This window comes from Oenanthe melanoleuca, chromosome 17 (assembly GCF_029582105.1).
Source record: "Oenanthe melanoleuca isolate GR-GAL-2019-014 chromosome 17, OMel1.0, whole genome shotgun sequence".
Lineage (NCBI taxonomy): Eukaryota > Metazoa > Chordata > Aves > Passeriformes > Muscicapidae > Oenanthe > Oenanthe melanoleuca.
This window is the reverse complement of record NC_079350.1, coordinates 9,514,576-9,533,475: the sequence shown is the minus strand read 5'-3', so window position 1 is coordinate 9,533,475 and position 18,900 is coordinate 9,514,576. Positions and strand designations below refer to the sequence as shown.

General features: G+C 54.2%; 1 protein-coding gene across 4 annotated transcripts; it reads left to right on the top strand.

Moving 5' to 3' along the window:
* Positions 1 to 663: 663 nt before the first annotated feature.
* On the top strand, positions 664 to 18,578 carry LOC130260138 (glutamine synthetase). 4 transcript variants are annotated; one of them, XM_056505280.1, is made up of 7 exons: positions 664 to 749; positions 11,453 to 11,628; positions 12,191 to 12,352; positions 13,894 to 14,040; positions 14,845 to 14,972; positions 15,960 to 16,159; positions 16,434 to 18,578. In XM_056505280.1, exons 2-7 carry the CDS (start codon positions 11,463 to 11,465, stop codon positions 16,753 to 16,755), a joined length of 1,125 nt encoding a protein of 374 aa, XP_056361255.1. In that variant the 5' UTR covers positions 664 to 749; positions 11,453 to 11,462; the 3' UTR covers positions 16,756 to 18,578. The 4 variants fall into 4 exon arrangements, with proteins under 4 accessions (XP_056361255.1, XP_056361253.1, XP_056361254.1 ...); XM_056505278.1 differs by lacking the exon at positions 664 to 749 and adding an exon at positions 11,291 to 11,306; XM_056505279.1 differs by lacking the exon at positions 664 to 749 and adding an exon at positions 11,302 to 11,324.
* The last annotated feature ends 322 nt before the right edge of the window (positions 18,579 to 18,900 follow it).

Here is an 18,900-nt window from a genome sequence, read left to right as displayed (position 1 = left end):
TTCAGGATTTCACTCTCTGGGCTCTGAACCTCAGCTGTGGATGTGTCCTGCCTTACAGAGCAAAGAGTTGGTGCCAAGGAAGGTGGAGGCAGGTTCACAGGCTGGGCTTGGATCTGCTGGGCTCCACGCACTGGAGATCATCTGAACACCTCAGCAAAACCCTCTTGGCATTTCCTTTTGCCTAGGAAGGCGTTTTCAGAAGTTCCCATTTTCTGACCTCCCATCTGGTGCTTGTTTGGTGTGACCTGGAGACACCTGTGCAGGCACAGCTCGTGATCCCAGCCCTCCACACCTGCTGGATCCAGGTCAAGCCAGGGAGCTGCAACCCCCTGCTGTGCCAAATTCTGCCCTCCAGCTCCCAGCTGCTCCATTTTTGGGTGTCTGCAGCAGCTCCCCTGGCACTGCTGCTGTGCACTCACCTGCTGCTGCTCCTGCAGGTTGGGAGGTGATGCCAGCCCAGCCCTCTGAGCTCTGCTCCCCTCCAGGGCCAAACCCTTCAGCTCCATCCTCAGCTCTGCTCACGGCATCTCCAAGCCCAGAGTTTCCTGCTTCTGGGGGATTTTGAGCAAAACCCAGCTGTTTTGGTAAACCAGCTGCTGCTTTTGCTGTTGGGTGTCACTGCTGAATTCTCCCACCCACTGCACAGCTGAGGGGCCCCAGAGGCTCCTCCTGCCCATCCCTTCCTGCCTGGGGAGTCTGGAGGAGCTGCCAGAGGCTGCCCCACAGCCTGGCCCTCGTGGGAGGACGGGGTAAGTGTCCCCTGTGTGCTGCTTTATTCACATCCTGCCTTACAGGAATTATTTCTGAAGGCAAAGCTGTCCATGGGTGTCACCATTTGGGTTTGGGGTCTGCTATAACCCTACAAATAACCTGTTTATCCTAGAACCTGGTATCAAGGGCAGGCAGAAGTGACTGACAGACTTGTTTTCTAACTTGGCTTCTCTGTACTAATTAATTCCTTGATTAATCCCCACCTGCCTGCCTCACTGGGGCTGCTGTGCAGCTTAATTGAGTTTGTGTCTCTCATGCACCTGGCAAGCTCAGAGGAAAGGTGTTGTTCCTGCTGTCAGACACTCTTGTTGGATAAATCATGTTGCCAGCAAACTGCACCTTGGATCTGGGCTCTTACTTAGAGGAGGAAATACTTTTGGATTAGGGATTTGTTGTATAAATAAGAGGACATTGGTATATATCTGTGGGAAAAGTTTCTGTCCCTGTGCCCACGTTTGCCCAGCATATTGCCCCTCATATTTCAACATCCAGCTGAGCAAGAGATGGGCAGGGACTGATTCAGGTTAATCCCCTTTTATTCCACCAGGGAGCATAATTCCAATGATTTTGGTACTGGTGAAAATTCACCTTTTATTCTTCACTAACTGTTCATTAGGGATTCCCTCAGGACAGGCAGGTCTGAAATCCAGAATTGTTCCCAGGCACAACAAATAATAACAAGGAATTAAAACATATCTGCAGTCCTGCAGGCAGTGCTAGCTCAGGCTACATTTAACCCCAAAACCCAACCTAAGCCCCCTCCAAACCCTCTTGTCTCTTCTCAGTTTGAGCAGTTCTCAGCATTTAGTAACTCCAGTAAAATCCTTCTGTTCCAAACATGTTTGATTTAAAGGAGCTTTTGGGAATATGGTCCCAATATTTTAATATTCACTTTGAGGTAAATGGTTTTAAGCTTGTAGTGTTTTCAGGTGATTTCCTTATGCCTTTCTGAGATGGATTTGTGTGCCTGTCAGGAGCATGACCACACCATTCCTTGCTTAATCCAGATTATCTCTGTTCTAGGGAATTGGGAACAGATCCTACAGCCACAGCTCAGGGTTTCAGCAGAGTTATGAGTCCAAACTTCCTTCTGCACATTCCCTGGTTTTCCCACAGCCCTTCCTGCCCAGGAAACATCAGCTATTTGCATATTAATACCGCTAATGAGCGATGGGGAGGTTTTAATGATGTCAGAGCCCAGCAGTGCCCTGGGGGAGGAGGCTGCAGGCTGCTGACAGGGCTGGGGCTCTGCCCCACTCTCTGGGGTCCCAGAGCTGCCAGGGCCTCCTGCCCAGCAGGAACAGCAGCCCCTGAGCCACATTTTTGGGTGGTGACTTGCAAAGGTGCTTCCTGTGGCTGAGCTGGCAAAGCCTGACCACAGCAGGGATGGATGGAGCTGCCCAAGCTCTGCTGCACTCACGGTGTGCTGCCCTGGCTGGGGCTCTTGGGAAGGGTTTATTGCTCCTCCACAGAGCTGTGCAGGTGGGAGGGACCTCGTGGGGCCACCCAGACCAAACCCTGCTCAAGCAGGGTCAGCCAGAGAGAGTTGTCACATCCAGGTGGCTTTTGAGCATCTCCAAGGATCCATCACTCCCCAGCCCTCAGCTGGCAGCTCAGGGTGCCAAAACCTCTGTTGGTGGGTCATGTTCAGGTCAGGGCCCACCAGGACCCCCAGTTCCTTCCTGCCTTCCCTGGTCCCCCTCCCCTCTATCTAGCACTTGCTTGTCCCTCCTTTGAAGCAGAATTTTTTATTTCCTCCTGTTGAACTCAGTAAGATTCCTGTCTCCCCATTCCCAGACTGTCCAGGTCCCTCTGGCACATCACCCATCCCTCCCAGTTTGGTGCCAACAGCAAAAATTGTCAAAAGTATATTCTGCTCCATCATCCAGATCAGGAGGATGTAAATCAGGACTGGAGCCAGGATTTCTAGGACTGACCCCTGGGACACAGAACCAGTCACTGGCTGCCAGCTGAATTTTGTGCCACCCATCACCACCCAACCACTCCCCAGTTTTCCATCCTCTCACTCTCTGCTCCTCCAGCCCCAGCAGCTCAGACCCCAAGAGTGAGGGCTCCAAATCACCAAATCACTGTGCCATGTTGGATGAGCTGCATTTCCAAGTTTGTTTTGCACCCAAACCAGCTGGAAAACTGAGGTGGGAAAATCTGCAGGTCAGTCCATCATCAGGGGTGACGTGCAGGGAGCAGAGCTGGAAACTGGAAGGCCATGACTGCTGTGACCTGACAACAGGACCTTGGTGACTTCTCCTGCTCTGAGCACAAACAGAAGCAGTTTAAAGCTCCTGTCCTGGCAAGAGGCCACCCGAGCCTGCCAGCACCTCCAGGGCTGCTCCCCGAGGGAGGAGGGAACAGGATAAATATTTACAAGAGGGATTTGTGTGAAAAGGTGCCTTTGGATGTCCCCAGGCACCAGTTTTGGTTACAAACCTCCACATTCATTGAGATCTGCCCCACTCTGTTCAGCCCACGCTGAGCTGGCTTGTGGCCCCTGCTGGGGTCAGTCCCCCAAAACCAGCAAAAACCATCCCAAATCCATTTCTGCTGGCAATGGGGTGATCAGTGGCTGCTTTGCACCTCACTTTATCCCCAGAAGATCACAATGTCCATTGGGCCCAGCACCTCCCTGCCCCCGGGGGGGTACCAAAAAATGATGAGCCAAGAAAACCAGTGCCAGCCACTGCCACGAGATTGTCACACAGGTCCTGGGGGATGTCCAGAGAAACTCCTGCTGTCTCCTCCTGCACCTCACAGCCTGCCTTGTGCCTCAGTTTCCCTCCCAGCCCTCTGCTGAGGGAGGGGGAGCTGTGCCAGGGTTTCTCCTGTGCTCAGGGTTTGGGGTGCAGATCCCATCCTGGTGCCTGCTGAACACCTGAAGTCCCCAAGGAGGAGTCAGGGTGTCCCTGACAGCATTTCTCTATAAGATTTATTGTTAAGATTCAAATTTAGTTTCTGAATTTAATTTCAAAACCACTGTATTAAGAGTATGAATCCTGTGTTATAGAATGAGTTTGATTTCTGTTTTGTTGTTTAACTTGAATTCTTTCAACATCCCAAGCAAATTGTATAGCCCTGAATCAAATGTATGAAGATAATTAGTAAGTTGTGAATTTAATATTCCTTTGTTTTCTTTTTATTAATTCTCCCTCTTCTTTATCAGGTCTCCTAAGAGACCTGGTCTGGAGCAGATGTGGCCCTGCCATCTCACATGTCCCCAAGTGCCACCAGCCAGGGCAGGGCTGGGGCAGCTGGAGGGGCAGAGAGGCACCCCCAGGGTGTGCCCAGAGCTGGGGCAGCTCCTGGTCCCTCAGAACAGTCAATTTGACTTTCCTTTGTGCCTTTTCCTGACTTGTTCTGTAGCACTTGAGCCAAGAGGGCAGCAGAGCCTCTGCCTTGGGATGGGAGAAATAACAACTGCAATGAGACTGAGCCCATCAGACATCCCAGAGCTCTCTGTGCCCTTTACCAAGGGAAAATCAGTGACTTTACAGCATGGAGAGGCTGCAGGGTGGGAGGGGAGGAGATTCAGGGTGTGAGAGGTGCCCTGGCGCTGACAGCCCTGGAGATGCAGGTGAAGGGGGAGCAGAGACCAAACTGCTCCTGGCAAGGGGATTCCACTGCCAGATTTTGGGCAGCTGAAGAGAGAGGTGCTGGAGGGGATGCTCTGCTCCCTCCTGGGAGTACAACAGGGAGAGGGGATGGGGCATTGACCCTGGCTGTGCCACATGGGAAGCAGCATGGATGGGGATGCCCTGCTGGAAAGCAAAAGGAATTCATTTTGGACAAATCTACTCTCAAAAGGAATTAAAATTAGATGTTTAGAGAGTGTTTTCACCCAGAACAAGGCATTTTCTAGGGCTCTGATTTGGTTTAAATTCACATTAAAACCCCACCAAGAGGAGGTTTTGGTTCTACCTTTGTAGGATCTGGATTGGGTTACTGCAGTTCAAGCCCAGTGCCCAAAGTGCTGAAGCACATCTGGCTGCTCTGCTCTGCAGGAACCTGCCAGAATTTACCTTTTCTTTGTGAAGAGGCCTGCAGTAAGCTGGCAATAAGGTGTTTTCCCTAGAAAACAAACTTTTTGGCCCCAAAATACCTCCCCAGCTGCACTAGGGCTCAGACATGGCCCCTCTTCGAGGCAGCCTTGTTCTGTGTACCAAAGGCCAGACCCTACAAGCTCTAAAGTTGCTTTCAAAGTGCTTAATTCTTTTTTTTTTTTACCCTTTGAAAGTCCCAGCTCCTGAAATCATGTGATTGCAAGGAGATGACATTGCTGAGGAAAGCACTGGGTTTGGGTAAACACTGAGAAAACAAAAACCACCAGCGAGGAGTCTCCTGTTCTCTTCAGAAAAATCCCCTCATGACTTGGGCAAACAAAGTGACTCTGGTTTGAACCCTGCTGGCAGCCAGGGCTCAGTGTGGGCAGGGAGGGAAGTGAAAAAGCTTTGCATTTGTGTAAGGCTGCAAAATGGGGTTGCCAAACAGGATACAGGCTGGGAAACCAGCTGGGCAAGGAGGCAGTGGCCTGCACCCATTGCTGTGCTGATAATTCTATTGACATTAAAAGGGAGTTAATCTTTTTGGTGGTTCACTTGTTTAGACTCTGCTCTGAGCTGCTATGGGAGCTTTGATGCATTGGTGAATTTTTGATATTTAGCTTTGCTGAAATAAATGCTGCTGGTTAAAGTTCCCTGGGTTTGCATGCCAGGATTCTGGCTGCAGTCTGGGGAAGGATGTCACAGGGCAGCAATCACAGAATTATTGAGCCATTAAGGCTGGAAAAGACCTTTAAGATCCTCAAGTCCAGCTGTCAGCCCAGCAGCACCTCTGTTCACCACCAAACCACATCCTCAAGTGCCACAGTCACACATTTATTTAAACACTTCCAGGGATGGTGACTCCATCAGCACCTTGGGCAGCCTCTGGCAGTGCTTTACAAGCTTTTACATGATTTTTTTTTTTTTTCTTAATATCCAACTTCAGTCTCCCCAGGTGCAACTTTCCTGTCATTGTGTCACTTGTCCTGTGCCTGAAGCCAAGAGCTGGGTGAGAGCCTTTGGGGCAGGGCTCCTGCTCCAGTGTGGGGAGCTCCAGCTCATGGTTCCTGCCCCTGAAGAGAAGATTAAATAGTTCCCCTTGTGAGTCAGAGCCTGCTGGCTCCTTCTCTGCAGAGACCACAGGGAAACTGGTCCCTTGTGTTGCCCAAGGAGCCCTGGGGTGCCCTGGCCCTGCTGCTCCCCTGCAGCTGTGAGCTCTGCTTTGTGTCCCACACCCCTTTTCCTTCCCTGAGTGACCCAGGGAAGGTTTGGGTGAAATTCAGCCAATCCACAGGGTTTGTGCTCCTGTTCCTGCCTGTGCTGCTGCTTTTCCTGCCCTGCAAGCAGCTCTTTGGCTGGAGATTGTCCCCTCTCACTTTGGTTTCTGAGCTGGCCATGTGTCATGTGCCCCCTCCTTTCCCCCAGTTTCTTTTCCTACAGCCTGAAGTGACTGTCACAGGTCAGCAAAGTAAAAAATAAAGTAAATTCAAATGAAAGCCTGTCAGGGGAAGCTGTTTGGGGTTTACACCTGGGGTTTATTCTGTCTGTGGGCTGCAGGAGATGCTCAGGGCAGCTCTGCTGAGCAGCCTTATCCTGAAGCTGAAAATAACCTCCAAAATGTTGTTCAGCCCGGAGAAAAGGAGCCTCAGAGTCTTTTCCAACCTCACTGATTCGGTGATTTTGTGAAAATTGTTTATAAGAGGTTTCTGCAGACAGACCCCAGTGCAGCTCTGTGCTGTGAGGGGACGAGGGCTCCTAATCCCTGCAGGGGATCCTCTCTGGGTGGAGGATTTCAGCTTTACAGGCTTGGTGCTGGGTGCTTTGGTGGCCACTTTTTTGTTTTTGCTTTGTTTTATTTTCAATTTATTAGTTGTTTTAGGATCCTTAAGCATGCAAGTCCCAGAGAGGGTTTGGGTTGGGACTGTGGGATTCCCAGATGTATTCAAGTATGACATAAATAATTATGTGTATGTGCACCTATAGATGTATTTATATGTCATATATATGTATATAAATGTCATATATATATATGTATTTATATGTCATATATATGTATTTGTATGTCATGTATATGTATTTATATGCCATATATATGTATATAAATGTCATATATATATGTATTTATATGTCTCATATATGTATTTATATGTGTGTGCTCAGAAAAAGGCATGGCAGTGCTATTTGAATGAAGGCAAAGTGGTTTGGGTACTAATCTAAGGAGATTTGCTGTTGCCTAAATGTGTTTTAATTGTCAAAGACAACTGTCAGTTCAGCTGTTTTGCAGGAGAAGTGTAAACGTGGTGTGTCCTGGGCACAGGGAATGCCAGCACAGCCCCCTGGGCTCTGGTGGTCTCTGCTGGACCCCTCAGTGTGGCTCCTGCCACATCCCAGCACATTCCCAGCCCTGCTGGGCCACCCACCTTCCCCCACAGCATCCCCTGGTCTCCTGGGCTGCTAAAAGCCATCTCCTGCCCACAGTGCATCAGGCACATCCCACCTGCTCTGCCCCCAGCCCCTCTAATCCCTTTATGGTGTTTGTGCTGGGCTCCTCCTGCCCATCCTGCTCTTTGCCTCCCCTCTAATCTCCCCACCAAACTGTTTGGCAGGACAGAACCAGCCCAGGTTGTTCCCAGTGAACCTGGGGAGAGGGAATTGCTCTCCCAGGGGAATCTGTGCTCCAGGGAGGTGCTTTGGGGGTTTAACAACCAGGGAGAAACTCCCTCAGTTCTGAGCAGCATCCTGAATTCTGGAGGATTTAGAGCAAAAGCCAAACTCTTCATCCAAAAATCCCTGCTTTGTGCCCAGGGATGATCCTTCCTGGGCAAGAGTGGGGAGGGATCTGACAGCCAGGCCCAGCCCCTGCCCTGCTGCAGCATCAGGGGAAGGTGTAAAAAGTCACCCCAGGAGGTAAATCAGCCCATGTTTAATCCCTTTGTGGTAAAGCATGTTGTGTTACTGCAGATTTTCAATCTGAAAAATTCCCTAGTGATTTATTACTATCCTATCAAAGCAAAAAATATCTGTGGTGTATTTTGGCAATGCTGGAAAATGCTCAGGCTGACAAAACCTCGAAGTCAGAGAGATAAAAACTGGAAGTATTTAGGGCTTGGCCAGGTCTCCCTAGGATGGGTCTCCAGACTGATCCATCAGCCCCCAAAAAAAGACACTGGGAAGGGGAGCAGCCCTGCTGCTCCCCTGTGGGCACTGGGATGACACCCCAGATGGCTCCAGAGGGGATGGAGGGTCTGGGCTGTAGCAGCAAAGCAGAATCAGCTTCTCTCCCTGCTGTCCTCTGTGGAGAAACCCCTCTGCAGCAGCTCTAGGCTTCTCCAGCTCCTCTGCAGATTTAATCTGTGACCTTTTACTTCTCCAAGGACACCCCTGCTGCCTTCCTGCCCTCAGCTCTGCTGCCTGCCCGACCTTGGGCCAGTCACTGATTCCTGAGTCGGAGCCTCAGTTAATATTTACAGTACCTGGTGTGGAGTGGAGCAGGCAGGAGCCTGCTGACTGCAGAGCGTGGGCTTGTCTGGGGGAAGTGTAACTCCAGAGCCTCGAGGATCCAGGTGTGCACTGAGCTCTCTGTGTTGGAGTAACAGGGATGTTGCTATAGAAATGGAATTGGGCTGTGGTGAGGTAAGGCTTGATCCCAGGAAAAACTGACTAATCAGGTGCCCAACCTCAGACAGCAGAAACACTTTTTCCTGCTTATTAAAATCCTTTTTGGTATGAAATAATTTTGTGTATTTGGCAAGCTGCCTCGGGGTGGTGCTTGGGCAGGGATGGTACCACAGCACTTGGGGACCTGCTGAGGGTGGCAGTGCTGGGGTAACAGGGGGACTCAGTGACCTTCCCACCCCCAGGAGTTCTGTGATTCCACACTTGTGCACCCACAGGCTGCTGCTGTCCCAAACACCACAAACCCACCGTGTTTGTCCTCCTGGGGCAGGGGGGCTCTGACCAGGTGAGGGATTATTGGTGTTTGTTCTGTCTTCCCCTTTTGGGGGTTTTGGTGCTCAGTGATTCCAGCTGTTCACAGAGGAGCTCTGCTTCCCAATCCAGGTTAACTCAGCCTGGATTTTGTTTCATTTCTCCCTGGGTTTGAGCCCACTGAAGCTCTGGGCTGTTTCTGCACAGGTGGGCACATCCAGGAGGGCAGGCAGAGCTTTCACTGGGAACAAAATGAGCCTCTCCCCTCCAGCTGAGTCAGGAAGGTGCAGGGTCCTGGCTGAACCCTCCCATCACGATGAGCACACGGGTGCTGGTCCTGCTGTCGGTGAGGGATGCACCTCCCTCTCCTCGGGTGGGGTTTGCCATCCTTCCCGAGGGATGCAGATCCATCTCTGGGCTTCCTGCTCAGCACCAGCCGCTGCTTCTCCAGCCCTGAGGCTGGTCCCGCGGGCTCCAGCTCCCCGGGGGATAGAGATGGAGATGGAGATGGAGATGGGAGCAGGGAGCCAAGGACCCGGCGGAGCCGCTGACGCCTCCCTGGCACGGCGCTGGCTCAGTGTTGCAACGCCTCCAGGAAAGGGCTGCACACCCAGGGGTGCATTTCCTCCTGCCCTGGGACGATTTCCAAACGAGAATGAGGAAATGCTGAGCTTTGCAGCCACATTCGTGCATATGTCCCTAAAATACCCCGCAGAGGGGGTGGCTGCTTTCGAGCTGCACCCCAGCTCCAGCTGCGGGGGACCCTGAATGTCACCGGGGCAGCGTCAAGGACACGGGGGGACCTGGGTGGCTCTGCCACCGCTGCTCCAGGGACCTCGGTGTCCCCGTGTGCCGGGCTCCGTCCCACGGGCTCTGACCCACGAGTTTGGGGTGGGTGACGTCTGGCCCGCCCGCAGCCCGCTGCCACTGATGTCACCGCCCGCTCGCCGAAATTGCTAATTGAGTTCTGCTTCTCTCGCTGCCAATCTCATTTCCTGGTTCTTGTGCAATCCCGAGCGCTTTCAGGTTTCTTCCCGGTTCTTTATCTGCCTGCGGGACCAAAACACCTTCAGAAGAAAAACAGAGCTGATGTCTTGGGTCAGTGCCCGGGGAGGAGATGTCCTGTGGGGGGGCAATCAAGCGTGCAGTGGTTTTTTTAGCTGCCCTGGTGTTTTGCAGAAAAACATTCCTGGGGGTGAGTCAGGCAGCCACAAGCATGAGTCTGCCTTAAGAACCGGGGGAATTAGCAAAACCCCAACTGCTTTAGAGCCCAGTCATGCCTTTAAGTCTTTTCTCCTTTTGTAACATCGAAAAACTGCTTGAGACCCGAGGCTGGAGAGTCGAGGCGCGCTCACCCCGCCAGGTTTGCTGGGGGGGTTTGTTTGGAATCTTGCCCTCCTCCCAGAAGAAAATGCGGGAGGATTCGCGATGAGCCCGGAGGCGGCGGCACCTTTGGGGTCTGTCTGCTCCGACACGTGGGAGCCTCTCACGCAGGATCTATGGAAAACTGGGAAGGCAGCGAGGCGTTTAATTCACCTAATTGGATCTGCGTTCGGTTCAATAGCTGGAAATTGCTGCTATATTGAAATAATCGACTCAAATTCACACCTGTTGGCTGAGGATTTTTAGCTGACTGTATTTCCAGCAGAGCATGTACTGAGCGTGGATAGTTTGGGGGTTTAAAGAGACTCCACTACGCTCTGGTGCTTTAAAATTGCGCTTTAACTCAGCGGTTTATAGACGGGAAGGGCTGAAGTAGGAGATTGCGGTGTTTTCCCAGAGGTTCTCCCTGCCGCCCTCAGCCTTTCCTCCCTTCGAAGGAAAGCCCTGGGGCAAACCCAGCCCTGCAGCCACGGGGGGGCTGAAGCCGGGTGGGAAGGGGTCATTCCTGGGGTGTCCAGGGCAGGATGGGGGGCAGAGGTAAGGGTAGGGCTGCCAGGCATCTGCCTGCCCCTGTCCCCAGGGATGTCATTGCCACTGATGTCCCCAGGACCACCCAGGCAGCCGGATCCATTCTATCACACATCCACAGGGCATGGTCCCAGCCAGGCTTTTGGGGTGCTGGGGTCCTAGCCAAGCTTTTGGGGTGCTGGGGTCCCAGCCAGGCTTTTGGGGCGCTGGGGGCAGCACAACCCAGCAGCCTCCCCATCTCCTCAGCAACTTAGCAGCGCTGGGAGAAAAACACCTGCACACGGGTACGAGGGCAACCCTACACAAACAAGAGGCCAAAAGGTTCCGCAGAGAGAGGACCGGAGGTGATAAATATAATTTTCAATAAGTAACACCTGTTGTTTTTTTTTAAATACACAATAAGTTATTTAGCCAACAACTCACTACTTTTTAAACAAAGAGAGTCTGTAGCCGCGGGATAGCTGTCGTTTTTAATAAGTAATATTTTAGTAAGAAAAGAAAGCAATACTAAACGCGCTCAGTGGTGTCCCGGGGGTGGGGTCGGGTCCCGGCCCGGGGCGGAGCCGCCTCCGCGCCGCCCCCCGAGCGCGGCCGCCTTTAAAGCGGGAGCGGCGCGGGCGCGGGCAGCGCTGGGCAGGGCCGGTGAGCGCGGGGCCGCGGGTTCGAGTCCCGCCGGGGGAGGCGGCCTGGGGGGAATCGGGGTGGTTTGTTATGGGCTGGGATTTGTAAAACCCCCCGAGGGGAGATGGGCCGGGGGTGATGTGGCACTCACCTGTGCGCCCTCGCAGGGCCGTCGCCATGTCGGTGTCGCACAGCTCCAGGCTGAACAAGCTGGTGCGGGAGCAGTACATGAGGCTGCCCCAGGATGGGCGGGTTCAGGTCACCTACGTCTGGATCGACGGCAGCGGAGAGGGAGTGCGCTGCAAGAGCAGGACCCTCGATAAGGAGCCCAAGAGCATCGAAGGTAAGGCGGCCGCTCGGGTGATGGGTGATGGTGCTGTGGTGGAGGGCCCTGAGCATCGCTCGGAAAAGTTCTGGGGCGCTTCGGGCAGTGGGAGCTGGGACGGGCGCTCCTGGTTGCGTGGCACCAGTGATACCTGTTACAGCTGTCCGGTGGGCTTGCACCAAGCAGCAGCGTAAATAAATATTCAATCTGCGTCCCTGCGGTTTGCTTAATCCGCTAATCTCTGCTATTAGTGCTGGGTGGGAAGGGGAGGATGAGTTTCTCGCCCCTTTCCACCAGGCAAACAGGCACGGAGACGTGTTGGCATCTGGGTGAGGGCTTGGCAGAGGGAGTGGAGTGGCTGGGACTGATCCTGCCCGTGCAGGACGGTGCTGGGGGGTGAACACACTGATGCTCAGGGCGCACCGATGGGCTCCGGGGATGTGCAAGAAAACCTTTTTGTGGCCGGCATCCCATGGAACTCGACGCCCTTTGGGTGCTCCATCCTGGATCTGAGCCTCCGGCACTTGGCACAATTCGTATGTGGACCTTTTCCCACCTCCGTGCCCCTCCTGCCTCGCAGATGTCCCCGAGTGGAATTTCGATGGCTCCAGCACGGCGCAGGCAGAGGGCTCCAACAGTGACATGTTCCTGGTGCCGGTCTGCATGTTCAGGGACCCTTTTTGCCTGGACCCCAACAAGCTGGTGCTCTGCGAAGTGCTGAAGTACAACAGGAAACCCGCAGGTGAGCACCCCCAGCTCCCGAGGGTCAGCCCCTTATTTTTTAGGGACCGCTGGCCCTGGGGCGCAGCTGAGCGCCCGAGGCTCCGAAATCCCGGCACTGGTGGCGGTGGTTGTTTGCAGAAACCTGTTTTGGTGGCACAGGGCGAGGAGAGCAGCGAGACGTGGAGTTCATTGCCGGCGCCCGAGCTCGCCCAGCCCCGGGGGCAGCAGGGGCTGGAAGTGCGGGGGTTTCAATGTGCCGGGGTTGTGGCTGCGTTTCTCGCTGGTGGGAGGCTGCAGAAAAGGAAGGAGAAGATGCTGAGACGGCGTGTGCTCGCTCAGAGTGACCTTTTGCAAACAGCCCCAGAACGCGCGGCTCTCGCTGTTATCAGCCAGCCCGCAGTCACAGGAGTCTGCAGTCCGTCTTGTCCCTCTGATAAAGCCCCAGACGCAGGAAAAGGAGCCTGTTCGCAGGGACGCGCTGAGGAGCTCCCCGAGGGGTTATTTGCCGGCAAATAACCGGATATTTGCCACTCGGGCAGGGCTGTGCCTCGCTGGGTGTGAGGGGGAGGGAGAGCAGATGCAGTGATGCAGCGCTGCCGGGAGGGCTGCGGGCAGGGATGGGGAAAGACGGGGCCGATTCCTCCTCCAGCAGCGTCCAGACACGGCTGGGGGAAGTGACTTTGTTGAGATTCCTGCCCGGCAGCTCCTCCACTGGAGGAGTTTGCAAAGAGAGCCCGTGATCTGGGACAGAGAGCTCAGCCCCGAGCCCTGATGGTGAGAGGGGTGCACCCTCCAGCCCTTCCCGTGGTGGATTTTCATAGACCTCAAGGGCTGTGTGGGCTAAGAGAAGAAATTGTCTGAGCCTTGCTCCCCATCTGCCGCTGCTTCCCTCCAGCCCCATGCTCCGTTGTAGCTGCCCTGGGGTTTATTGCAAGTTAAGGCAGAATGTGCAGCCTGGAGCCTGCCTGTCCCTGTCACAGCAGTTTATTTTCGCTGATGTCTTAGTGCAAGCTCTCATTCCCCTTGCCTGGCACGTTGTCTCGTGTCTGGACAGTTCTCTGCTATCTGTGTTTTCCTGGCAAAGCCCCAGTTGCCCTGAGCATCTCAAAAGGCCAAGGCAGGGCCAGCCAGTCTGGATGCTAACCAAAACCATGGAGCTGCAGAAAGATAGGGATAATTAAGATGAGATTGGTAGAAAGAGGATGGGGGGGAAAGAGTGATGGAAGACCCTGTTCCCAGGTGTGCTGAATGCCTGTAGGATGGGGCTGGGGTAAAGCTCCTGGTCCCTCAGTGAGTAAGAGGAGGAGGATGTCCATGGACCATCAGCAGTGGTTTGGGGCACAGGGTGATTAAACCCTTTTGACCTGTGGCCTGATGCTGCAGTGATGGAGTAACTGGAGGAATTTGGTCAGCAGGAAGGGGGATTCACCCGTGATTTCCTTAAGGCTTCTGTGGGAAGCACTTGGCAGTGATGGAGCCTCGGTCTCAGGGTGGGATGGAGCAGATCGTGGTGAATGCTGGCTCACAGCACAGCTCTAACCCGGACCTCTCTGCTCCCAGAGACCAACCTGAGACACACGTGCAAGAAAGTGATGGACCTGGTGAAGGACAGCCACCCCTGGTTCGGGATGGAGCAGGAGTACACGCTGCTGGGCATCAATGGCCACCCCTACGGCTGGCCCGACAACGGCTTCCCCGGCCCGCAGGGTAAGAGCTCCTCCTGCCCCAGCCCAAAATGTCCCTCAGCTCCCTCCTGCTGTTTGCGGGGTGCAGTTCCCCCATGCCCAGCCTCGGTGTTGCCATCAGGGATGAGCCCAGGCAGGGCTGGTGGCCCGTGGCTCAGTGAGCGCGCCCCTGACCCTGCTTGCACAAACAGCTCAGCTGCACGACTTGTTTGGCAAGGGCTGGAGAACCGGCCTGGAGAAGCCTCCTCCCCTTGGCTGTCGGGGAAAGGGCTTGGCATGGCGTGCTGTGCCCTCCTGCAGCAGCCAGCAGCTCCTTGGCTGCGGCTGGGAGAGAGCCAGAGGTTTCCCAACCTGATTTTTGTGTGGACCGGCTGCTTGCAACATCTCCCTTCCCCCAGGCGGGAAGAAGATCTTTGCCTGACCTGCTTGAATGAGGAAGATATCAAACCCCAGTGAATTGGATTTTCTGGCAGTGAACAATGCCAGCTGTTGTCACAACAATCTCGGACGCTTGATGTGCTCAGAGGGTGAGGGAGGTGCCCCGGGGCAGACCAAACTTTCCTTATCTCCAGGCCGCCTCCCAACTGATGTGTTACAAGTATTATTGAGCTGCCCAGATAAGGCTGAGGTTGCACAGATGAGCTGCTCACACTGCTAGTCCTGCACCTGGGGTCGGTGGCTTGATGTCCTGTGGAGAGAAACATCATTTTAATTCCCATAAATCCGCTGCCCGTGGCAGCAGTTACCTGGCAGTGTGGGATTATGCTACAGGGCTGTTGTTGCTGTCCAAAGTTTTCCTTGGGTGGTGACTCCTTGTTCTTTCCAGGCCCCTATTACTGCGGGGTTGGAGCAGATAAGGTGTACGGGCGTGATATCGTGGAGTCCCACTACAAGGCTTGTCTCTATGCGGGGGTGAAGATCTGTGGCACCAATGCCGAGGTGATGCCCTCCCAGGTAGGTGTGGGTGGCCCCAGGCAGCCCGTTCCCAGTGATGGATACACCCAGCAACTCCCAGCTCCTCTGAACAGCGAGTCCTCAGTCAGTTTTGCTTAGGTGGGAGCAGCTGCACTGCTAGAATGGAAATGTGGATTTGATTTTCTCCTAACTCACCCTGAGCTCCTTGCACAGCTCAGCCAGAGCAGATCAGGGAGATGCCTGCAGGAGCAGGGATGTGAGGGACAGCAGGAGCTGGGACAGGCTGCAGGAACATTGTGGAGTGATGGGGTCTGAGCCCTACTCTGGGCCTGGGAACCGGGAAGCTCAGGTGGGACATGGCCTTGGGGAACAGTTGGGAGGATTTGTGTTTATCTGGGAGTGAGCAGCAGGGAGCCCCTGATTGCATTAGGCAGGTGATCAGACTGAATGACTGCAGCTTGCTGACTCTCCTGCTGCTGATGTGGTAGTGATAAGCAGGGGCTTATCAGCAGCAGAGCCGAGGCAGGACTTTTACCAACCCTGCTGTTTGCCCCAAATTCTTAAGGGTCATTCTTGGCTGCCTTCGGCATCCTGGGCTCGGGCTCTTCCATGCCAGCAGCCGTAAAGACATCACCCCACACTTAGTCACCGTGGGTGGTGCAACCCTGGCTCCAGCCGGGCAGGGAGCAGCCCTGGCAAGGACCAACAGACTCCTTGGTAATCCTGTGCCCTGTTTGCAGTGTGGGCTGGGGGGTCCTGCTCACAGCCTCAGTCAGATGTGGTGCTTAGTTAGCTCTGTTTTGATTAAAAACCCCTCTGGTTTGCTCTACATAGTGATGAGCAGTTTATTCCCATTTTTTTTGCATTCCAAAAGTGTCCTGTTGTTTGAGTCAGTGCTCCCCATCCTTGTTGCTGATCCCAGGGGCAGCATTCAGCCCCAGCCCAGGCTGGGAGTGGCAGGGATGTGGTGGCTGGGGAGGCACCCACCTGTCCCATTCTTACCTGTGCATCTACTTCCCCTTCCAGTGGGAATTCCAGGTGGGCCCATGCGAGGGCATTGAGATGGGGGATCACCTCTGGATGGCTCGGTTCATCCTCCACCGTGTCTGCGAGGACTTTGGGGTTGTGGCCACTCTGGACCCCAAACCGATGACCGGCAACTGGAACGGTGCCGGGTGTCACACCAACTACAGCACCGAGGAGATGCGGAGAGAGGGGGGTCTCAAGTGAGTCTGGGGGTCTCAAGTGAGTCTGGGGGTCTCAAGGGCAATCTCAGGACTCCAGTGAGTCCATGGGGGCTCTCTGGGATGTAGGCTGGGGGTGTCCTGGGCCATATGGACGTGTGTCCCTACCTGTGTGGCTGCACCAAACAGGGTTGGGGCTGTCCCAGCTCATTATTTTAAGAGCAGCTGATCATCTGAGGGTGTCCTTGTCCCTGCACAGGAGGAGGGGGTGACACCCCCCAAACGGCCCTACTGCCCCCCCTCTGCTGTCCCACAGGCACATCGAAGCCGCCATCGAGAAGCTGAGCAAGCGGCACGACTACCACATCTGCGTGTACGACCCGCGGGGCGGCAGGGACAACTCCCGGCGCCTCACCGGCCACCACGAGACCTCCAACATCTTCGAGTTCTCGGCCGGCGTGGCCAACCGCGGCGCCAGCATCCGCATCCCGCGCCAGGTGGGCCAGGACGGCTGCGGCTACTTCGAGGACCGGCGGCCGGCGGCCAACTGCGACCCCTACGCCGTCACCGAGGCCATCATGAGGACAACGGTGCTCAACGAGACCGGGGTGGAGACCAAGGACTACACTGACCACTGAGGTCACCCGGGCGCAGCTTCCCGTGCCCGCAGCAGCTTCTCCCGTGGGATTTGTGCCTTGTCTTCGGCTGCCAGCTCAGACTCCTTAGGAGCCTCGCTTCTGCTCTTGTGAAACGTCGCCTTAGAAATATGTATTTTGTAGCAAGAGGGAGGGGCCCAACCTATTTTCTCAACCACTTTGTTTTTTTCTGGTTCCTGGTTTTAGGTCCTGAGCTTTTTTTTTTTTTTTTTTTTTTTTTTTTAACTTGGATTGAATTTTTTTCCCCCCGATGGACTTTACACTGTGATGTACATAGATCCCAGCGTGGATGCTGCAGCTGCTGCTGTTTGCACCTGTGGAGGGCGGGTGCCTTTTTTTTTTTTCCATATCTCTGTTGCAAGGAAATGATAATAAATGATTTTCCTGGCTGCATGGCAGCTGGGTTATGCTGTGGCAACTGCGTATTTCTGTAGCTCCTGGAGCTCTGTGGAGGTTTTAATCAGGGTGGTGCTGGTGGGTTGCAGCTACTAAGCAGCCTGGGCAGGAGCTGGAGGAGCAGAGATGCCTGGAAGATCCTTGAGGCAGGTGCCTGGAGTTGCATTGCCTCAGTTTCTGGACCAAAGGCCATTTCCTTCCATCGTGATCCCAAAGGCAAACAGAGCAGTGTGGGCTGAGCAAACAGCGGCCGGGGCAGCAGCTGGCAGGCATTTACACAGGGTGTGTGCTGCTGAGTCAGCACGGCCAGCCCGGTCCTGGGCACAGCCCTCCCCTCTGGGGACACCTTTGGGTGCAGGAGGGGAGCCTGGGGACATCCCCCTGCTGCCTTGGAGAGCCACAGGGTCACGGTGCAGCTCCTTGGCTTGCAGTCTCTCCACAAGGTGGAGGATGTAGATTTATTTATAGAATCTCAGAAGGGTTTGAGTTGGAATGGTTGTAAAAGCCCATCCAGCTCCACCCCCTGCCCTGGGCAGGGACACCTTCTGCTGTCCCAGCTGCTCCAAGCCCTGTCCCACCTGGTCTTGGGCACTGCCAGGGATCCAGGGGCAGCCACAGCTTCTCTGGGCACCCTGTGCCAGGGCCTCCCCACCCTCACAGGAAAGGATTTCTTCCTAATACTTAATCTAAACCTACTGTCCTTCAGTTTGAAACCATTCATCCACACCCTATCAAATTTGTGTAGTAAAACCCTGAGGAAGGGCATTCCCATATAGATGGGATGTTAACAGCAGCTCCAGACCCAGACCCTTGGGTCCCACACTACAGCTGTGGGGTGATGGATACAAGCACAGGGAACATCCCTCTAACCCCAGGGACATCTCAGACAGGGCAGGCCTCTGGGACTGACCTACAGGATGTGACCCAGCTGCAGTCACCAGCAGGGAGTCACTGTAGGCAAGAGGAAGCAGCAGTGTGGACAGAGGACATGGTGTCCACTCCAGAGCAGTCATGTGGATTCTCAAACTGGTTTTATGTTTATCCTTGAATCTGGTACAGGTGACAAGCTGGACTGGAGGGAGGCCTGTGAGTCCCTCCTGCAGGACACAGTGCTGCCAGTGGCTCAGGGAATAAGGGCCATGGGAGCTGGGAGATGTCAAACCCTGGACTACAAGCAGCCCTCAGTGCCTCTGAGCTGTTCAAGAATAAATGCAACCCAGTCCCCACCCTAAAAAGGAAAGATTTTCCTTCCAGAAGTTGCTGTTTGGGATGTTTAGAGTTTTTCATCAAAACCACAAGCCTGTCTTGTTTTCCTCTCATTTCTATGATATGTCTCTAATGGGTAATTTGAGCACTGGGACAATGACTGATGGATGCAGCTGGAAAATCAATAAAGAGCTAAATCTGGAGTGGGGTGACTCCTGTTTGCTTCCCTGGCTGTAGCAGTGACTGAAGTACTTCAGCTTTCATCAAACTATGCTGTACAGACACTGTCCAATTTGGGAATTATGTGAGTTCACATTCCCAGCATGGAAACATCTGCAGCTGGACACAGCACCGTGGGAGAGGCAAACTCTGGGTCTCACCCTGTGGTTCCCCTGCAGCCAAGCACCAAGGTGGGGTAGTGAGGCTCCAGGGGCAATCCAGGAGCTCTCCCAAAGCCACTTCTGGGACTTTTCTCTGAGCTGGGATCAGTCCTGTCCCCCCATGCCAGGAGCCACTGTGTGCTTG

Coding starts and splice junctions, on each gene's coding strand:
- LOC130260138 (XM_056505277.1), top strand. CDS start 11,424: ATGTGGCACTCACCTGTGCGCCCTCGCAGGGCCGTCGCCATGTCGGTG. Junction 14,041..14,844: donor CGGCTTCCCCGGCCCGCAGG/GTAAGAGCTCCT, acceptor TGTTCTTTCCAG/GCCCCTATTACTGCGGGGTT. Junction 16,160..16,433: donor CGGAGAGAGGGGGGTCTCAA/GTGAGTCTGGGG, acceptor GCTGTCCCACAG/GCACATCGAAGCCGCCATCG.